Source organism: Phoxinus phoxinus (assembly GCF_949152265.1).
Source record: "Phoxinus phoxinus genome assembly, chromosome: 19".
NCBI lineage: Eukaryota > Metazoa > Chordata > Actinopteri > Cypriniformes > Leuciscidae > Phoxinus > Phoxinus phoxinus.
The window spans coordinates 11,767,892-11,782,727 of NC_136894.1; the positions used below are offsets into that span (position 1 = coordinate 11,767,892).

General features: G+C 36.7%; 1 protein-coding gene across 2 annotated transcripts in view; it reads left to right on the forward strand.

Annotated features, from left to right (window-relative positions):
- Positions 1-14,736, forward strand: part of adcy2b (adenylate cyclase 2b (brain)) — a gene marked incomplete at its 3' end in the record, with an annotated part of 106,635 nt that extends 91,899 nt beyond the window's left edge. For both annotated transcript variants that reach the window (XM_079591776.1, XM_079591775.1), the window contains exons 10-25: positions 1,224-1,400; positions 1,538-1,581; positions 1,742-1,822; positions 2,264-2,333; positions 2,504-2,601; positions 4,081-4,165; positions 6,321-6,458; positions 8,209-8,325; positions 10,366-10,562; positions 11,168-11,252; positions 12,397-12,555; positions 12,841-12,987; positions 13,836-13,943; positions 14,117-14,231; positions 14,370-14,494; positions 14,584-14,736. In XM_079591776.1, the coding sequence (XP_079447902.1) occupies positions 1,224-1,400; positions 1,538-1,581; positions 1,742-1,822; positions 2,264-2,333; positions 2,504-2,601; positions 4,081-4,165; positions 6,321-6,458; positions 8,209-8,325; positions 10,366-10,562; positions 11,168-11,252; positions 12,397-12,555; positions 12,841-12,987; positions 13,836-13,943; positions 14,117-14,231; positions 14,370-14,494; positions 14,584-14,736 (1,899 nt within the window). The remainder of the gene's footprint in view (positions 1-1,223; positions 1,401-1,537; positions 1,582-1,741; positions 1,823-2,263; positions 2,334-2,503; positions 2,602-4,080; positions 4,166-6,320; positions 6,459-8,208; positions 8,326-10,365; positions 10,563-11,167; positions 11,253-12,396; positions 12,556-12,840; positions 12,988-13,835; positions 13,944-14,116; positions 14,232-14,369; positions 14,495-14,583) is intronic.
- Positions 14,737-14,836: the final 100 nt, after the last annotated feature.

Below are 14,836 nucleotides of genomic sequence, written 5' to 3' on the forward strand. Positions count from 1 at the left end.
GTATCGTATTCAAATAACTTGACAAGTTGACGTCATCTAGTCAGAGAAAAAGCTTCGGTCTTCTAACGATTCATAAAAATGACTCAGAGTCGACTCTTACTTTTGAAAGACAATAACTTTATATACGGTGCACTTTCATATTTCAAACTTTGCAGGATGTTTTTGTTCACTTAGATCTATGTTACACACTACATGAAAGGTAAATTTCAAAATTCCATAATAGGTGCCCTTTAAGTGTATCTTTTATAGCACATTATCTATTTGCATTACAGTACATATCTTTAAAGGCCGTTTTCTCAAAATGAGTGTTTTCTCCTGTACTGAGGCAGAAACTTCAGCAGCACTTACACCAAACTTTACAGGTTTATTCCTATTTATATTCTGAAGGTTTTCACAGTGGGGTTTATATAATTTGCCTGATTTTATACATTTTATTCCCAAAATCTTTTGAAAATGTGTTTTTTTTTCTGGCTGTTGACAGTATTTTCTGATAATAAAGAGATATCTAAAATACCCTTTGTAAAAGCCTTTGACTCTAATATGTTGTTCTAGAAATGTATGCAAATGAGTGCATATTCATTTAGATAATACCTCATTTGCATATTTAAACATAACATTTCAGAAAAGTTGAAAATAGCACAAAAAGGTTTAAAATGAACTAGTATCCTCCAACAATCAAAACTAACGTATTGTAACATTGGCTTCTATGATGTTAAACACACATAACTATGTTAAAATCTCAGAAAATTTGGTTTGATGATGACCCTTTAAAGGAACCAAATAATAATATTTACAAATCTGCTTACTATCAAAAGGTCCCAGTTGTATGACCTTATTTGTATCTTAGCAGATTTCTGGAATGTTCATATTTGATTCCATTAGGATCCTTTAGGATTTGATCCAAATCATGATGATAATAATAATAATAAAACAAAACAAAAAACATTAGAAAATTCTGTTTTGGCTCACAATAGGTTTTGCTTCAGGACCCAGATTTTGGACGTCAAGTACCAAAATTAATTTAGCATCCAAAAGAAACGTATGAGACGTATCTCAGTATGAGATCATGTAATACATTTGATTAAAACATTTTTATAAAACACACATGTGACCCACCACTTCAGTACATATTCTTATCCGATTTTTAGGATTTCTGTGTTCTAACGCCTCCAGCCTGTAACGCATCCATTTAAACTTGTACTTCATGTTATGGTGTTACTTAGTCAGAAAAACGGAGTCCCCTGCTTCCTCCTCGTCTTCGCACTACTCTGGATGGAGTCAAGATGAGGGCGTCTGTCCGCATGACACAGTACCTTGAGTCCTGGGGAGCAGCCAAACCTTTTGCTAACCTCCACCATCGAGACAGCATGACCAATGAGAACGGCAAGATCAACACACACGTGAGTCAACCTGAGCACATGGAAAGAAAACAGTGATTCGGATTCAAGATTTGAATGGTGATCAGTCAACAGGACTAGCTTGAACTTAAAGTTCAAGAACTCTTTTAATTCCATTTGCTTCATTTTTTTTCTTACAGGACGTGCCGTTAGGGCAATTCAGCTTTCAGCGAAGGTCCGAAAGGTCAGATTTTTTTCCTACTGTTTATTGCTTTATAACAAAAAAAGAGCAAAAATGTAAATTCAAGTGAATAACCTTTCAGAACATTTACACTGACCTCATCTGCATTTCTATGGTTGTTTGAAGTCTCTCTCCCTCCTTTTTCCTCTCCAATCCCTTTCAGAACAAAATCGCAGAAGAAGAGATTTGAAGAAGAGTTGAATGAAAGAATCATTCGCACTATTGATGGCATCAAATCACAGAAGTGAGTGTCCATAATGCTCTGCATCTTATCCATATGGAGGAACTCATGAATTCTCTGCAAAATATCACAAGAAATAGTGATGCCACAGTGAAAGTGTCTAATTTATACCTGGAATTTTTTCATGACATGTAACATGTAAAACAAATATATTTATTAACATATTTTTTAAATACCGGTAATGAAAGCAAAACACTTAAAAAACAACAACACACTATATATATAGTGTATATATACACTAAATATAATAATAACAAATCCCAAAATAGAAGGATTTTCATTAGTGGTCTCAGATTTTGGACCCTGATATACAGTATAACAATTATTTGTCAATTACAATTCACTTTCAGAGCATTTCCTGCATCAGTGCCACCAAAGAAGCTATTATAGTAGTGATTCACCTTGACACCTTGATTCACTTTATTTATGCTTTCTTTCCACCAGACAGTGGCTGAAGTCAGAGGACATTCAAAGGATATCTCTGTTCTTTCACAATAAGACACTCGAAAAAGAGGTACATCCCTTCTTGAGGTGTGGTATGTGCCATTGAATGACTAATACTGTAGGTGCTTCATTGTGAAGAGAAAAACACATCAGAATCAGAACTAACACAATCAAAGCAAAGACGTATAGGGAAACCGTAAGAGCTGAGATATTTAACTTTTTTCTTTTTTCTTCTAACAGTACAGGGCCACGACTCTGCCGGCCTTCAAGTACTACGTCACCTGTGCTTGTCTCATTTTCTTCTGCATCTTTATAGTGCAGGTTTTAGTCTTGCCCAAGTAAGTACCATCTCCGCGACATCTTTCAAGCATGTCATTGTCTTTCACGACACAATTACGCAGACAGCCACTGTCTCCCACAGCACTTAGACCTACTGACACATAATAATATTACACCATTTACACAATTGAAAGAAAATGAGTGCACCGATAAATAATGGTATGATGGGGGACATCAGTGCCTGTCTGAAAAAGACTGCCCTGAACAGACAGTTATAGATTTTTTTTTAATCAGAGGTCAGTCTGGTTTGGAAATGATGTCTCCTTTTGTATGAATTCAGAAAAATCTATGCAAGACGTCACCCTAATTTACTGCTCATGTTGACCGTGAACACATTCATAAGAGCCAGAAGCACAATGGTTTTCTCAAGCTGTGTTCTCACTTTCTGACATTGATTTTATATCACATTTATGGTGATGTTTGGCACCGCAAAGACTGGAGCTAAACGTTTATGTTCCTAAATTCAAAAACCCATTGAATTAGTGATGCCTGCTTAGGCTATTCAAATCTAAGTTCCAACCCTAAACTTCGGCATCATATTTGTCCACACTTTTTTGCTTAATGAGAAGAGATGTTCTATTATTCTTCTAAGCAATTAGACTTATGATTTTCACCTAGCAGACAATCCCAAACCGGTGCAAAATCCCAAAGGTCTACGTTGAACCAGGCATCCGAGCCAGTGTTGTTATTGTGAACTATTGGTTGTTGGTAATTGAAATAAAACTTAAACAAGATAAAATATAAATATTAGATGAAAAGTTTCAACTTAAAAATCTTAACTAAACATTTTAAATGATGCCTTAGCAATTACCTGAAATAGGTTTAAGTACTAAAATGACTACTAAATAATACTAAAATAACACTGATCTGGGCCATATCTTGAGAGCAAAAAGTGTTTTTAATCTCTCGAGATATGGCCCAGATCAGTGTTATTTTCATATTATTTATATTCTATTGTAGTATTTATGTTGTCTACTAAATCTGTTCTGTGCTTTTGTCATTTATATATATATATATATATATATATTTCTGTGTTGCTTTAATCTATTTTATTTCAGATTTAGTAGTCATTTTAGTACTTAAACTTATTTCAGTTCATTTCTAAGGCATCGTTTCAAAAGTCTTGATGTTGTATTTTAAGGTGGGCTCTTTTGACCTGGAGCAGGTAGCAATCACTAAACAATGACTTTAAACACCCTAGCAATGGCATAGCAATGCACTAAAAACAACTTATTAACCCCGTACCAACCGACCGCAATAGCATAGCATTGCAGCATCACGTATTGCACAGGCAAGCACTTCCAAAAATCCTGTTACATATAAAAAATCTAGCATTGTTCAAGCATGCCGAGCAACTTCTTATCTCTAAATGTGGCATGACATCTATTTCTTCTCTTTTCATGTCAGAGAATGAATGAAGATTGGATGTTCGTGTGTGACTTGCTTTAGAGTATCACTGATGGTTTTGTCTCTCGCAGAACCACCGTCCTTGGAGTATCATTCGGAATGGCTTTCCTTTTGCTCGCCTTGATCCTCGGCATTTGTTTTGCTGGTCACATAATGGTAAGTGGTAAATATAGAAGTTAATATAAAGTAGCTTTCTGTGAGAGTGCATGAAGCTGATTGGCTTGTTTCGTTCATTCTATTCAGATGTAGACATGTTACACGTCTATTTTCCATGGAGGAAATAACCGTATACTGAAATGTCATTTAATAAGTCGAGCTTCCCTCACATTTGAGACCCTCATCTTGTTAGAGAAAATGTCATACCGGGTGGAAAAAACACCATATCAAAACAAGATTGAAATTTTCCTTGTTTTAGCCGGAGGAACAACACTCTTTTTCTGCTCTCAGAAAGCGTCGTCTATAATCAAATTACGAGCTACTTTAGACCCGCCGAACATAAATGGCTTAAGCAAATGTCACCTGTATGTCTCTCTATTTTCTTTCTCCTGCTCTTTCTTAATATATTATAAAAGCTTAGAAAGTAAATTCTCATTACAATAATGCAAAAAAATCGTATCTTATACTTCTATTTATAAAAATAGGCTTTGTTTTCTTAATGCAAAATCTCATTTCATGGGGGTGGTGGGGGGGGATTCTTCTCTTTTGAGATTCAACCTCATTTCATGGAATTCCAACTATTATTGAAGTAACCTGTATTGAGGCATCCAAGTTATATTTTTAGAATGCATGACCTTCCAAAGTACTTGAAGGGTTTGCATGCCGTTCACCCACCAGCTCGACTTGATTTGTCCCCAGTTTGTTAATTAACCAAGAATTTATGATGATAAAACTAGGCCACATTGAATAGAAACCTTGCACTATACCAACCCATCCCCGTCCCCTCCTCTTTTTTTCTTCTTCTTTTTTGTGTGTGCGTGTGTGTCAAGAGAAAAGCAGCTTGAGTGATGATAATTTGAGTTGTTTGTCATCTATTTTTCTTGCTGGATAGCAATAAAGTCAAGTCCCCACAGGTTTGGGGATTGTGGGTATGAGAGACCATTTTATGACGCTCTGTGTCACCCATGTTGTGTGTTCCTTTTATAGTATGGCTCTCTTTAGGTTTCACAAACAGCAGTCAGTGTCATGAGTGTCAAGATTTCTTTCTCAGTATGTTCCCCATTTATCTGATGTGAGATTTCGCACAGTACATTCACAAATACGAAAGAGGGGTTAAGGTTATCTTATAGTAATGCTGTTTAAATATTGAAAGACATTTTTTTTGTATAGGTGATGTTACTAACATGATTGTCTGGTGAGAGGGTTTTATGATTTTTTGTTTAGCTCCTCTGCCTATTTCACTCCTTTTAGTTTTAAGCCTGAAGTCTAGGTTAAGTGTACAAGGTCAGTTTTTCAAACCTATCTCCTTATTTACTCAGCCTCATGTCTGCCCAAAACCTGTATAGAGTTTTCTATGTGCTAATCAAGCATATTCGTCATCGTCACATTTAGCCTCTTAAAAAGCCCCTTAAGTGAGTAAATCCTATCCTCTTGTTATAGCTAATCGAAAAGTTTAACCAATCAGCAGCAGTGGTGAACGAAGTACCCAAATCTATTACTTGAGTAAAAGTACAGATACCCTAATAAAATATTACTTCCATAAAAGTTTTAAGTACTCCTTTCCTTTACTCCTTGAGTAAAAGTACAAAAGTACTTGCTTTTTAATGTACTTAAGTATTAAAAGTAGAAAAGCTATGATCAACGAATGTTTGTTTTGTAATTTTTATATACTTTTACATTCATTTTGTATTATATACTTTATATTATCCTTATGCTCAAAATACCTGAGGAAGGGGGAATTGCTGGGTCTAACTGGCAGTATGCTAAGATAGTATGCAAAGAAGTAAGCTCACTAACCGAAGACTAATTGAAAACACAAACAAAGGGAAAAGTTGTCTTAGCCAATATAATTGCTATTGCGTCCGAGGGGGTTCGGACTCTGCAGGGGAATAGAATCTAGACCAACCATGTTTCAGCCTCATTTTTAGGGAAATTATGTTATTAAAATGGATTGTGAATTGCATTTCATTTTGGCTTCTACTCAAAGTTTATATAAATGCTCCTTTTTTATTATTATATAATTTATGTTTATTAATGTGTCTCTGACTTGTGGGGCACAATCATAACCTTGAGCATTTGGAATAGAAGCAGATATGCTAATGACATTGGTGGGAGTTAAAGCTTGTTTTTTTGTTGTTTTCTCTTGTTGCCGTAGCAATGGGGCAAAGCAGCTTCCTGCACAATGCCCAGGCTCCCCAGCTCCTCTAAAGTCATCACCAACAAGCCCTGGATACGACTTGCACTCACCATGGCAACCACTGCACTTATCCTAGTCATGGCCGTATTCAACATGGTGAGCATCACAACTGCCCAATACCTGGGCTATCAGCTACATTGATCTGCTTTTTAAAATGACTGACATTTATTATATTCACACATAATTCATTATTGTTCATAACCATGTTCAATAAGAGAAATATTCTCTGCTTGCTTGTCAATATTAGCCTGCTAGCTGTATGGCTATGTAGTTTAGGGAACTCTTTAGAGATAATGGTAATATTAAAAATCTTCTTGCCTAGGATTTTAAATCTATATTTTCCCACATTGAAAGAAAAAAGTCTGTGTGTGTGTGTGGTAGTAGTAGTAGTAGTAGTAGTTGTTTTGGGGCTATAGAAAACAGGAAGAGACCAAGCATTGAACCCTGAGGAACCCCGCATGCAATTGATATGATCACCTTTAAGATAATCTGAAAAATCTTTGTGTGTTGTCCTGCTCATATCATGTCAACCTTTGAGAGGGTAGATCAGGTGATCTAACTGCAACATAAGCAATATAAAGACCAGTTACATGCTTGGTTAAATGGTACGAAATGTTAATTCCTTGGGTACAAAATGTACAGTGAGAGCAGCCTAATTATGAGATAATATTAAAAATATCTATATGGCAGTTTTTCCCCATAGTATCGACATCAAAATTGTGGCCAGTGAAAATGCTGAATGGCTAGTAACTTTGGAAAACCGCTAGCCACATTGACTGGTGAGCAAAAAAGTTAATGTCAGGCCCTGTACATGACGCATTCATTTAGATAGTTGGTTGATAAATCAGTCACCAGTTTTTGACCCAGTTATAATAATAATAAATTGTATTTATAATGCGCCTTTCTCATACTCAAAGCGCTACAGCATAAAGAACAAAATAGTCAAACAATCAAACATTGCAAAAAATACACAATTTCTCAATTAAAAGCTTGGCTAAAAAGATGTGTCTTGAGAAGTTTCTTAAAACAATCCACAGAAGCAGCATCCCTGATAGACGCAGGTAATGAATTCCATAACTTTGGCGCATTACAGGAAAAGGCCCTTCCCCCCATAGTTTTTCATTTACAACGAGGTTGAAACGGAGAGAGAGAGCCAGCAGAGCGGAGAGAGCGAGCAGGAATGGAGAGTTGGAGAGTTTTAGCTATGGAATCAGCACAGGCAGGGTAGAATTAGCGTCATCTCTCTGTATGGATTCATCATTGTAGTTAGCATGACTGTACTAGGGCTCGGGTCCAGTATGTATCTAATGATGTTATCCGTGAGCTCAAGTGACTGGTTCTCAATGGGAAAAGAAACCCAAGAGCTTGTGACTGAATACTTGGGTTTTTCAAGTTAATGTCAATTGGTTTCACACGTCTAAGATTATATGCTAAGCTGCTCAGATGGGCTTGTTAGAACATTGATATTTAGTTTTCTAGCAGTGCCATTCAACAGAAACGTTTTGGTCCTCATCTTTTATACATCTATTTATATTTATATATATATAAAATAACTGAATTCAAGTATTTATTAGTCGCATACACCACAGATAAGCAGGCATCTTTTCAATTTAATCCTGCACCAACTGGACAAAAAGTTGGCAACTGGTAAATGGTAATCTTCTCTGCTTTCCCCATCTGCTTGCTTGGTTTTTGTTGAATTTTTCTCTTGTGTAAAAAAAGGTGTTATTAAACTTCTATGAAACATATTTGTTACAAAAAGCAACAGATGTGTTTAGCTAAGAGTGGAGTTGTCTTTCTGCTGTAATGCTCTAAATTTTGTTTTCTCCATCTGTTGGGTTTTAAGTTCTTCTTAGTTGAAGATAGAATGATAGCATCAACTCCACTCAACATTTCCAACAGCAGTATGGATGGTCCATATGGTCAGACCACTAACTCCTCAAACAACAAGTTCTACTTGCCTGTAAGTTGCAAATAATCTTATCTCATGTCTCTGTAATTTCCTTCTCAGAAAAAAAACTGTGAACTGAATAACCTTTTATCTACAGTCCCACATGAAAACATATTGTAAATCATTTGCTGAGATGTGGGTTTCAAAATAAGAAGTTCTCAGTGTCTTTAACAGAACATACTTGTGATGAATCATGAGTGTCACGAGAAGCCAATTTGTCTCACTATTTCGTCACTATATAATAAGTCACTTTATACTGTGTGTGATTATGTATGGCCACTATGTAATGATATTTCACAGCTGAAAAATGTAGTGGAAAATGTAGTTATGCACTGAGAGCTATGTAGTGCTTATATGAAATTAGATTTTTACAGATATCAAGATGCTGGACAAAAGCATCCTCGAGCATTTTCCTATAATGTAACGTTGGTTAGGAAATAATAATCTTGGTGTTTATAGCCTCTTTTTTAGCTTTCCTAAAGATCACCCATTTTGTAATATTTCGGGAGACATATGCTGTTTATAATAAATATAATTATTTTTGTATTGTGTTCTTCTACACTGATTTTTTTTAAGATTTACACAATTTAATTAGTAGTACAATTCCATCTAATTGAATTGAATAATCCTTACGTATTTGTGACCTGATCCAGCAAAATGAGTCACAGTGACCCAAATTTCAAAATTGAGATTTTGGTATTAATGGAAAGAGAGACCATAAGCTTTCAAATGATATCCTAGTCAAAGTCATACCTTGAATGGTTGTAAAGATATACACATTTGAATTATGGTCGTCTGCCCTCTTTTTCCAATTGAAAACCTGAGAAAATCGCTATTCAACCTTTTTGTGGATCTTTCAAAATCCATTGCATTTAAAGGGATAAACTATTTATTTTACAGCTTAATTTGACCAAAGACATTAATATATAACACGACATTTCTCAAATTAATAAAATTTAATCTTTTTGAGTAGATCTGCTAGCTTGTTGACAGAGCGTTGTGAGTCTGACAGGAGAATGGCTGGACCAATCGCGTGCCGGTCAGTCGAAGCGGGGCTTCTCATTGACAAATGATCAGCGTTTGTGTACATTTCTAAGCTTTTTGATTGGTTCTATACAACGTGTAACACCATGTTTGGAGATCAGAGATAGTGACGTTTCAGGGGATACCCGGGAAATCAGAGGTGATGAGAGGAGTTGAGAAAAACAATGTTAATTTCCAGCGAATTTAGTATAACTTTGCAAACTTTAATAGTCATTTAAATACCTTTACTTAATTATCTGGACTACGAAACTTTGGGAGATTATTTTTGAATGTCTGTTCTTTGAAATTAGCAAAAAAAGAAAAAAATCTATTATTTCATTGTTTTTCTAGCCTGGGAAAACCCAGACCACTCTCAGTTGTAACTGAGGTAGGGTCTGGCAAAGCTCCATAGACAATTCATTTCCACAGGGGCGTCACCAACGGATGTCGGATAGATCTAAAACCAATCAGAGCGATGAATGACATGACGTATGCAGAGCGACGGAGAAACATCTCGAGACTCTCAGCAATTCTCTGTTTGTGTTAACGAAAATGACAATTTTAAATCGCTTGAAACAGACGCGATAGCTGATTCGAACGAGTGATGTTGTGATGTTCCACGGCGGCATCCATGTCTGTAATGTACAAAATCTGCGTCACCGTCCCTGCTCTGTCGTCATCGTGTAAAACGTTTCTGATTGGTGCCGCGATTTCGGCGGATTGGAAATGGGTTTCAATGGGCTCTTTGCCAGACCCACTTGCAGAGCAAATCTAAATTTGTCGGAAGTGGTCTGGGTTTTCCCAGGCTATTGTTTTTCCACATAATCGGCCCATATCTTAAAATGGAACGTTGCGACTTCCGACTCATTTTGCCAGAGCGGGTCAATCCTTAATCAGTTATTATTCAATTTAATTTGATGGAATTTTACTATGAATTAAATTGCATAAATCCAATAAAAAAAGTTCTCTTTTCTGTGAGACTGACGAATGTACAGATGTGAATCTAACCTGCTGTCTCTGCCCCGGCAGTATTTTATCTACAGCTGCATTCTGGGATTGATCTCATGCTCCGTGTTCCTGAGGATCAACTATGAGCTGAAGATGATAATTATGCTTGCTGCTGTTGTGGGTTATAATATCATCATTCTCCAGACACACGCCTCCATACTGGATGATTACAGCACCGCCCTCTACACAGCCCGGCGACCTGTTCCTTTACCTGAGCGGTACGGGATTCCCATATACTCCCATATACAGTGACCCCAAAAAGTTGTCTCAAAAAACCTCCAGCGTCATTTAATTGTAGATTCCACTTGGTTTAATATTCACCCTTATGACCCTGAATGAATTATGAACAATCCCTTTAAGTGTTAATTTACTTTTAGGAGGCACTGCACACACATAGTATTAAGGAATGAGGAATTGTGCCACAGATACATTTGAGAATTGCGGTGGCAATTATTTCCCCAAGGAATATGATTGACAGGTGCTTCTGCTGATATGGCAGGCTATGTGTGGATTGGTCTTTTTTGGAATACTGAAGGATGAGAAAATATTTTTTAAAAGAAAACCTATTGAATTTCTCTCATGTTTATTGTTCTTTCTTTGCTTCTTTTATTGATCTTTTCATGCCTTCATTAGGCATTTATGAATGGAGTAAAATTAAGTAATTGGTAAAATAAGCCACTGCAACTGCCCACACAACATTGACATTATGAATCTGAATAGTAAACAAGTGTTGCTGAGAAGTCCGTGTCCTAGTCTACACACAATAGTTTTTTTGTGTCATCTTTGACCTTTAAGTTTTAAATTTCTTTTTGTTCCCCCTCAGGCCGGGTGTTCTTAAAGATTTGAAGACCATGGGCTCTGTGTCATTGTTCATTTTCTTCGTCACTTTGCTTGTGCTGGCGAGGCAGGTGAGTCTCTCAATCTGAAATATACAAAAAGATGTGCTTTAACCGCTATCATACTTGCTCTTGCTCTTTTTTTTTTCTTTTTTTTTTGAGAAGTTCATCTAAAGAAGTTCATGTAAAGAGTTGAGTTATTTGTAATAAGATCCACGTATATAACAAAACAATTTAAGACTCAAGTTAATTTAGGCACATTTCTGTTTTTTAAGCCTCCAGAATGCTGTGTTCCATAGACTTCCATTGTAAGTGCACTGTTAATGTGTGCTAATGAGCTAAACGTGTACAGTATGTAACTCAGATCTCTCCTTGAATTAATTAAGGGCATTCAATTGTGAAAGATGCCTGAATGTTAATCCAATGACAACAGAGGTTAGCCTAATCTTGAAACAGTCACTCGTCAGCCTAAAATGTGAATTTTTCTGAAGTCATTTTAAAGTATTGTGGCAGTACAAATGTGTTCCCAGTTTCCAAGGCTTCAGTTACTATCAGCTCTCATCAGCCTCTGGCTGTACAATAGCTTCCCTTCAAAATGGTTTTAATAATACCACTATAATAATAATACAAATGTCATTGTACAATCATGAAAGTATTGTATGTTTTTCAGTCTGTATTGAAGACTTTTCACAATCTCCGCAGGCTAGCTGTCGGTCAGACTTTCCTTTTTTCAGTGTGTGCTTTTAATTTCGAGAGACTGTTTATCTCTAGGTAATAGGTCTGTCTGATGAACTCTATATTTGAATTGTGCAGATAGGCGAATTCAATCAATTCATCAATTCAAGTAATGCAAAGTTCGGGTTGATCAGGTGATAGGTTAGCCGGGAACTGATTTTTCTCCAAACCAATGGAAAATAAGCAAAAGCAAATATAGACTAGGTGAGAATGACAGTGCATAGGCTACTTAATGCCTTTCAAGGTGCCACTTCCACTGAAATCTTTCCTGTGATGAATGTCTGCTGGAACAGAAGGCTGCAACTCAGAGAAAATTGAAGCAATTTTTCATGATAGCGGCCCTTTGTGCAAGAAAAATCCATAAATATATAAGATGAAATGTCCTTGTGTGCATATGATTATGCTTTCTTTGTCATCTTGAAAGCCAAATACGGTGATCAGATGTGTACCATCTCTTTACCTCTGTGTCCTCTTGTAACAGAATGAATATTACTGTAGGTTAGACTTCCTCTGGAGGAACAAGTTTAAGAAGGAGTGTGAGGAGATTGAGACCATGGAGAACCTGAACCGGGTGCTTTTGGAGAACGTTCTGCCTGCCCATGTGGCGGAACATTTCCTGGGCCGTAACTGGAAGAATGAGGTGAGAGGCGTTCAAATGTTTTAGAACACCAGTGAAAGAAATTCTATTGTGAATTTCGCAAATGTATTAACTTTATTATTATTATTAATTATATTATTAGCATTGCAATTTCAGTGAAAAGTTTAATTTAAAAATTTTAACACAATTTCTTTTCTTCTTTTTTTTCACATTTATATTTCTTCTTCTATAATATCATATAATTAATCAAAAAATCTTTTGGGCCTGTCTAGTTTATTATTCATTTTCTTCACCAGATGTTTTTTTATTTTGCTGTATTTTTGATAGGACCTCTACCATCAGTCGTACGATCTGGTGTGTGTGATGTTCGCGTCCATCCCAGACTTCAAGGAATTTTACACAGAATCTGACGTTAATAAGGAGGGGTTGGAGTGTCTGAGGCTCCTCAATGAGATTATTGCAGATTTTGATGAGGTACACTCACAGACACATCCATATTTTTTATTTTATTTTTACAGGGACTGTGCAGTTAAACTCGGGATAGTTCACCCAAAAAATTGAAATATCAAATTCCTCATCTTCAAGTTGTTCCAAACCTGTATGAGTTTCTTGTATGAATTGAGCGGTTTTGTCCAAAATTTTCTGTAAAGTCACTGTTGCATTATATGATGAATCGATTGTATTTAGGCTTTTATTCACATATGAACATTCATCAACGCACACGTCAGTTATGGTAAATGGAAGCTCAAGCATGTTCGCTTGATGTGAGAACCAATGAGGTTCCTTCTCGTGTGTTACGCAGCAGCACATTTGAGCGTCCGAAAGAGGTTTGTTCTTGCAGGTCAAGCAGGTTCGGTTGAGCTTCAGTTTATGTTCGCTGATCAATGTTTATTGGTGAATAAAAGCCTAAATTCAATCTGTTCGTCATATGAAGCGATCGAGTCTCTTCAGAAAATTTGGACTAAACCGTTTATGGATTCATTTTACGATCTTTTTATAAACTTTATGAAGTGTAAAGTTTCAATTGCGTAGCTGTCTGGCACAGATTTCATCAAAAAGATCTTAATTTGTGTTCCGAAAGTCTTACAGGTTTGGAACGACATGAGGGTGAGTAAATAATGACAGAATTTTCATTTTTGGGTGAACTATCCCTTTAAGAGTGACGTTCGCCAGTACCTAATGCTGTTAATGTCATATCCATTAATATGCTAAAACTATTCCAAGAGATGTCATGAATGAAATGTTATGTTGAAATGTTGAATGAACCAATTATTTTCCCCCCAAAACTTTGACTAAACTTAATGATTTTTTTTTCTCAACAGTTGCTGTCAAAACCCAAATTTAGTGGAGTGGAGAAGATCAAAACTATTGGCAGCACATACATGGCTGCTACGGGGCTGAATGTGACCCCTGGACCAGAGTACGCACAGGTACAATGTTAAGCTCTTCTAAACGAATCTTTTGGTAAAGATTACACCGGATTGATTGTGGTGCTAATACGCTTGATTTGTGCTGGAGGTGTGTTGCTTCAGAGTCTCAGGGTGTAGTCAATACTGAATTTAAAACAAGTGCAATGATAGTTTCCTGTTTTTTTTTTCTGAAGGAACATGACCGGCAGTACATGCACATTGGAACAATGGTGGAGTTTGCGTTTGCTTTGGTGGGGAAGCTGGATGTCATCAACAAACATTCCTTTAATGACTTTAAACTGCGAGTGGGTAAGCAGGACCTATCAGTGCTTTCACACCCAACAACATTTTGTTTGCCTTTGGCAGAGTCTCAAACTGTGGTAGACTTCATCACACATTCAAGGCGTTTTAAATGTTTCCGGCCTCTCTCTCTCTCTCTCTCTCAAGGAATAAACCACGGTCCAGTGATTGCAGGAGTAATTGGAGCACAGAAACCACAGTACGATATCTGGGGGAACACTGTAAATGTAGCCAGTAGGATGGACAGCACAGGCGTGCTTGGAAAAATACAGGTAGATGACCTACTTTGTATGTCATTTGCATGCCTGGTGAATTATTCATGGTTTTCAGAGGATCACATCTAGCTTGTTTCCTTCCTCAGGTCACAGAGGAGACAAGTCGGATCTTACAGACGTTGGGTTATATGTGTTCCTGTCGTGGGATCATCAACGTGAAGGGCAAGGGGGAACTCAAAACCTTCTTTGTTCACACTGAGATGACACGATCTTTATCACAAGGGAATGTAATGCCTTGAACCTCAGTCAGTCGTTGACTTGGTAACGATTAAAAACATGTACAGTTTAATATAACATTGGCCTATTATAGTGGAGCTCTACAGCATTCTGTTTGCACCA